The sequence below is a fragment of the Cervus canadensis genome, chromosome 4 (genome assembly GCF_019320065.1).
Source record: "Cervus canadensis isolate Bull #8, Minnesota chromosome 4, ASM1932006v1, whole genome shotgun sequence".
NCBI classification, from domain to species: domain Eukaryota; kingdom Metazoa; phylum Chordata; class Mammalia; order Artiodactyla; family Cervidae; genus Cervus; species Cervus canadensis.
The window spans coordinates 40,142,587-40,149,236 of NC_057389.1; the positions used below are offsets into that span (position 1 = coordinate 40,142,587).

General features: G+C 49.4%; 1 protein-coding gene across 1 annotated transcript in view; it reads left to right on the forward strand.

Moving 5' to 3' along the window:
* ADAM19 (ADAM metallopeptidase domain 19) overlaps window positions 1-6,028 on the forward strand; it is an 86,139-nt gene extending 80,111 nt beyond the window's left edge. Inside the window, exons 22-23 of the mRNA XM_043464852.1 lie at window positions 1,469-1,621; window positions 2,447-6,028. Coding sequence (XP_043320787.1) covers window positions 1,469-1,621; window positions 2,447-2,500 — 207 coding nt within the window. The 3' untranslated portion in view covers window positions 2,501-6,028. The remainder of the gene's footprint in view (window positions 1-1,468; window positions 1,622-2,446) is intronic.
* The last annotated feature ends 622 nt before the right edge of the window (window positions 6,029-6,650 follow it).

Here is a 6,650-nt window from a genome sequence, read left to right on the forward strand (position 1 = left end):
TTCTCCAGTAAAGCCACTGGTCCTGGACTTTTGTTAGCAGGGAGTTTTTTTGTTTGTTTGTTTTTTATTATAGACTGTGTCTCACTTCTAGTGATGAATTATCTGTTCAAATTATCTATTTCTTCCGGATTCAGTTTTGGACGGCAGTATGTTTCTATAAACTTGTTCATTTCTTCTAGGTTGTCTGATTTATTGGTATAAAATTGTTCAGTTTTCTCTTATGATTTTTTGTATTTCTGCAGTGTCTGTAATTGTTTCTCCTCTTTCATTTCTTGTTTTATTTGGGTCCTCTGTCTTTTCTTCTTGGTGAGCCTGACCAGGGGTTTATTGATTTTGTTTATCCTCTCAGAAAACCAGCTGTTGGTTTTATTGATTTTTTTCTATTGTTTTTTAATCTCTGTTATTTGTTTCCTTTCAGATATTTATTATTTCCTTCCATAAACTGACTTTAAGTTTTGTTTAAACCAAGTTTCTGCTTTTTCTAATTCCTTTAGGTAGTGGGCTAGGTTGCTTGAGATTTTTCTTGTTTTCTGAGAATGGCCTGTATCACTATGAACCTCTCTCTTAGGACTGCTTTTGCTGCACCCCATAGATTGTGTATGGTTGTGTTTTGCAGGGTGTTATAATTTTAAATAAGGCCATTAGGGAAGGCCTTATTGAGAAGGTAGTAAAACATGAAGGTAATGTGAAAGTACAAAGGAAAGAATTGTGCCACCCACAGACAACCAATATGGAAAATATGATTTCTTCTTTTAAAAATTTTATTTGCACAGGTAATAGTCATGTTAAAAAAAAATTGAATGTTCACTTGGACGACCCCTCTCACCATGCACAGCCCACTCGTAACCTCTCACCTCTGTTATCAATTTGGTCCTCATCCTTTCTGACTTCCCCCCGTCCCTCTGCATTTACACTGGCAGGGGGCTGAGGGAGGGTGACTTGTTTCTCTCAACTCTCCCCTGCAGCTTGTACCACACCTTGCCATTCCTCTTGGGCATCTTCCCACCTCAGCACTTATCAGCCTGCTTCATTCTTTTAAAGTGCTGTGTCATATGTCACTGTGTAATTTTAGTAATTTGTTGATGAAAATTTTAATTATTTATAATTTCTTTTGCTGTCACAAACAGTGCTTTGAGGAACATCCTTGCAGTTTCATTTCTGTGGCCCTGTGCAAGTAGTTCTCTAACATGGGTAAAAGGAAGTGGAATCATGTATTAGGTCAGAGAATGATCATGTCTAAATTGAGTATGATTTCTGATTTTAATAGATGCCAACTTGCTCTCCAAAAAGGCTTTTTTTCCTGAGCGGGTAAACATGTACACATACAATCTGTTTTTATAAATGGGACCATTCTTTTTAAACGGTATATCCCTCTTCTCATCTGCTTTTGGCCTGTAACATACTGAGGACGTTTTCTCTTGAACGGGCGCCTCTGGCCTTTGAGTGAGGCTTGTGGCTTTCTCCACAGGATCTCTCCAGGCCTCGGCCGCCACAGAAGGCACTCCCGGCTAACCCGGTGCCAGGCCGCAAGAACCTCCCTAGGCCAGGCGGCGCCTCCATCCTATGGCCCCCTCCCTCCGGGCCTCAGCAGACCCGGCCCCCGGTGGCAGCTGCCCCAAAGGTGAGTCTTCAGAAACCCCTGAGGTAAAAGCTGAGAGCAGAGGGATCCAGGGGGCAAAAATATGGTTGAGAAAACAGACCAGTTCATGCTTCTTGGGTAAGGCTGAATTTCCAGAACAAAAGCCAAGGACAAAAAGCTTAGCGTTTCTTGGTGCCTGAATGACTGTCCCTTAAATTGGTGGTATCACCCCCTGGTGATAGAGGAGTTCTAGTTTAACACGAAAGCTGGTGTTAAGGAGGCTGAGCTCTGGTTCAAACCAGCTCTGCAGCTAATGAGCTGAGCGGCCCTGAGCAAGTCACTCTTGAGTCTCCGATGCCCTATCTTGAAAGAGGTTTTAGGAAGCAGCAGTAGACAACCCCCATCCCGGGTTGCTGTGAAGCTCAAGGCAGTTAATTGCCATTAACTGCCAGCCTTTGGTAGGGTGTGCACAATGGCCTTTCCTAATATATCTTCCCTGAAGCTGACGTATTCTGTGCGGCCAGTCCTGGGGGTTGGGGCAGACAGGAGCCAGTGAGGAAGCTGGCTGACTGCCCTGTGTTCCCATGAGGCCCTGCAAACTCTGCAGACTGAGGTACAGCTTTGCTGAGAGGGAGGAGTGGGGATAGCTGATCAGCTGGGGTCAGGAGGGGTGGGGGGGGCGTCATCATGCCTCTCACTGGAGAGTTGATGGACAAGAAGACACGTAGGCAGACTTCTGTAGAAACCATCGTTCCCAGCTGTCTGTCATGTCTGCTCACCTGTCACAAGCAAGAGAAAAGCGCCCCACTGATTCCATTAATCCGCACGGATCTGACGTCTCTCTCCCTCCTCTCTTTTTTGCCCCAGTTTCCTGAATACAGATCACAGAGGGCTGTGGGGATGACTAGCTCGAAAATCTAGACTCGTCTAAAGGGGCTTCTCCCTTCCCTTGAGGACTTTGAATACCACAGAGGAGCCATTAGCCATGGGCTCTGGAAGAAGCATGTCTGGCCACCTCCGAGCTCCTCCTCCCCCACCCCCTCCTCCTGGAACCAGCGCATCTCTGAAAATCTCCTTCTCGACTCAGTGCCTCCTCGGCCTCCTCAGGGGCCCAGAGTGACTACTACCCCATGGCATCCAAGTGTTGTTTTGTGCAATATGCAGCCCCAGGTAGGAACAGGAAAGCGGAGGAGGACGAATGGCTGCGTCTCCCCCATCCACCCTCCAGCTGGGCCGTCCCCCCAGGGGTGCCAGTCCAGCTGGTGCCGGTGGTCTGAGCTGGAGCCCAGCTGGGAAGCTGGTTTAGACCTTCAGGCCAGGACTCAGCTTGGAGAAGCCATCCATCCACGTCTGTGGCGGAGGGTACACGTGAGAGCTTTCTATTGCTTCTGTCTTCCTCCATGGTCCCAGGCTGGCTGGAGGCGGGCACTTAGCCTCCCTTTTAGCTCTGGGATCGAGGGGTCCCTCCCACTGCCCAGGGCTTGGTCAAGGTCATAACTCCTGGCTCAGTGCTCACATGTGAACAAATCAAGTCCTCTCCTTACCACCCCCCACCACCCCCAAACCCCTACCTCCCCATATTCCCACGGGTCACTCTGACTCAGACAGGTACTATTTGTAGGCGTTTAGACAGCAGGGGGAGCACAGCCTGGGCCCCTCTGAGCCGTCAAGCCAAAGGTCGCCATCTGCTCGCCATTGATTCTTGCTTGCTCTGTTTTCTCTTTTCTGCACTTTCCAAGTGCCTCATGCTTTTGATTTCTCTTTGCGTGCTTGGACCTGCCCAATGTGCGGTGCTGTGGAACGCGATTCCCCAGCAGTCCCGACTTCCTGGGACCTGGTGCTGTGACTTGCAGGTCAGGGTCCTGCCTGACAGCTGGCCCCGGGATTTCCTGGTTTCTCAAGAGTGATGACTGGCATGGCCTCGGGCCATGGCTGTGAGCTCCTGGCTTTACTGTCCATGGTTTTGTGACCTCAGCAGAGCGCAGGTCTTCCTCTCACTCCCTGCCCTGAATCTAAGCATGGTCCTCAGGGACAGCAGCAGGTGTAGGGAAGGGAGCGGATGTCCTGGGAACCCCAACTATCCCCAGGCTGATCAGCGATGAGGCAGGACTGTTGTCCTCTGAGCAGAGAGCAGACCTGTCTCTAGCGCTCCCTAGAGAAGCAGCCTTGATGGAACAGAGTCTGTGCCGGGACCAGCGAGACGATTCCTCATCCACTTCTTTGTGCTCTTTCCTCTGGTCCTGTCCTCCCCACAGGGAGGGGGGCTGTGCGGTGCTCTGCAGGCTGGGACAATTGTCAGAGTCACCGGTGAGGTTCTCTGGGGCTGTCTCCCACCCCAGAAAGGTGCTGGGCATCTGGGGGCTGCCCACCTCCTGCAATGAACAGATGTTTGCTCTTGAAAACCTCAGTTCAAGGAAGAGGCTTGAGTTCTCACCCCCAATCACTAGCCCAGGGCCCCATTCTAGCTCTCCATACACAATGGGTGCTTAATCATTGTTCTGGGTTTGGAGACAGGTGGGAGATTTGGGCTGTGCACCTGGGGCACTCTTGGGGTGGATTTAGGAAGAGCTCAGGAAATGAAGTTCTCCTCCCTCAGGTAATCAGGTAGTTGTGATGTTGGTGATATTCACACCTCTGTCTTGCTGACAAGGGTCCTGGTTGCGCCCCATACCCAATGTCCATCATCCTCACTTCCTGGTGGAGTCAGGGGACAGCCTTCCATTTAAGCATGCTACTCTAGATGCCCCAGGCCTCAAGGCTGGGTCCCAGAAAATGAAAGGCTAAAACACCTCCCCCACCAAAATCACCCTTAATCCCAATCCCATGCCTCACCAATGATCCTGTGGTTCTATCCAGCTTTCCTCCCCCACATTAGGAGGTAGAAGGCTGTGAGGTGTGAGCCTCTTGAATCTGAAATCCACCCTCCCTGGAACCAAACCGGAAAGAGACCTGGGTTGTTGCTTTCTTGTGTGTTTGTTTTCCATTATTTTAATACCACCTCCATGTGATAAAAATTGTACTGTGAACTGGAAGATGGTTGAACTTTTAAAATCTGGTAAGACTTTTTGCAACCTGTTCTATTTACTGTTACTCTCTTGGTTCTGTTCAGGGAGGCAGGAGGCACCATTCTGGCAGGCCAGGGAGGCTGCCCAGGGGGGACAAGACTGGCTACTGTGGCCCGCTTTTCCCCTCCTGTGTCCATGTGCTGCTTTGAGGTGACAAAACCCAGTATGGATTTAGGGAAGGAAGGACTTTACTCACAGGGATTACTGCAAGACTGGGGAAGGGAATGTTGAGTCAGGGGCATGGGGCAGTTGCTTTAGGAGAATGCTCGGGTGAGCTGAGCGGCTGCAAGATCTGTAAGCATCTCACAGCTCGGAAGGAAGAAGCCTTTTATAGGAAGGAGGGAGCATGGCTGGAAAGAACCACATTCAGGGACAGACTTTGTGGTCAGCCTTTGGGGGAGGGGCTGATGCTGGCTCTGGCCGAGGGCGAGTCCACACGGGCAAGTCCATGCTCAGAGTCTGATGGGGAGGAAAGGATCTTAACTGAGGCTTGGTGGAGTGATTTAACCAGCCTTCTGTTCAGATGGAGACTGTAAATCTTTTTAGAAGCTGACTTAGCCTCCTACCAGTTTTTCAACCCTAGACTTGTTTTCCTTAAGAGCCTGGAAGGCATCTCTGAAATGTAAACCTCAAGGGATCTCAAGGGAGCTCGCATTGGCTCTCCTTGTCTCAGTGGGTTTTAGCCCAGGCACTAGGCTCCAGTGGTAACTGCCTGCTTACCTCCAGTTCTTTTTAGCCTTGTTTACTACTCCCTGTAAAAGAAAAGTTTCTCTCTGCCCCAGCTCTGAGAGCCTTGCAGACCTTATAGTGTCTCGTTGTAGATCTTACAGTGATGTCGTAGCCCCATCCACTGTGGCCATGACCCCTCTCCCTATCTTGCTGTAATCCTTTAGAACAAAGCCGCCTCTTACCCATGTCAGGATTTGTTTTTTGTTTTTTTTTTTTTTTGCTGGAGGTATAGAAGACTCTCATGTTTTAAATTGGGGACTGGTTTTAAAGTCAGAGATTGCGTTAAATGTATGTACAACAGCTCTGCAGGACACCCAAGAAAACCAAGACTATGCCAACTGGAATGGTGCCCCACCCCTCCCTAGGGAACCTGCTAAAGGAGAGGCTCTGCAGAATCCATGCCCAGTGCCCCCAGAGTCACCCCTCCACACACCCTCTCTCACTACCCACTGTGTGTACGTACGTATGTGTCTGGGATCCAGGGCAATGTGAATTTTCTTTTTATTTGGGAGATTGTTCACGGAAAACAGATCCTCTTTTCTCTCATTCACCTATTAATTGTTTACAATATTTGTATATCTATGCAAAATACTTGAATGGGCCATGGTGCCTTTTTTCCTTGTTTGTATTTAATTAAATTGTCATTTGAAATGTTGGCTGGTTTGACAGCTCTTGTTTGTTTGTTTTCATGTTGTACTGGCTAGCCTGGATAGGATCCATCCCTGAGGACTCCTCAGAAGATTTCCCACAGGGACCATCCACCCAGCCTGTCAGACCACCGTGGGAGAACCTGAGCCACAGAGAAGCCTGGGGTCTTTGCTGGTCTTTGCACCTGGACAAAGGCTGGTCTAGTTTAAGTAGGTCTGGGGTCACTCGGGACATGAGTGATACAGACCTACCTTGAGGATTTGAAGGAAATGGCAGCCCACTCCAGCATTCTTGCCTGGAAAATCCCATGGATGGCGGAGCCTGGTAGGCTACTGTCCATGGGGTCGCAAAGAGTCGGACGGAGCGACTTCACTTTCAAAGTGTTCATGGGAGGCTCTTAGCATTGTGATTGGTTCCTCCTAAGGGCTCAGGCATTAACAAGGGATGGTAAAAACAAACCAACAAAAAAACAAGGGATGTGCAGAAGTCTTCAGCGGACTGTATTCCCCAGACAGCCTTTCCCTCTTTAGTGAAGGCTGTGCTGCAGAAGACACGGGAGGGACAGGACCTCCTTGACAGCCACAACTCTCCAGAAACTGGGGCTTGGCCTGGCACCCCCAGCACTAGAA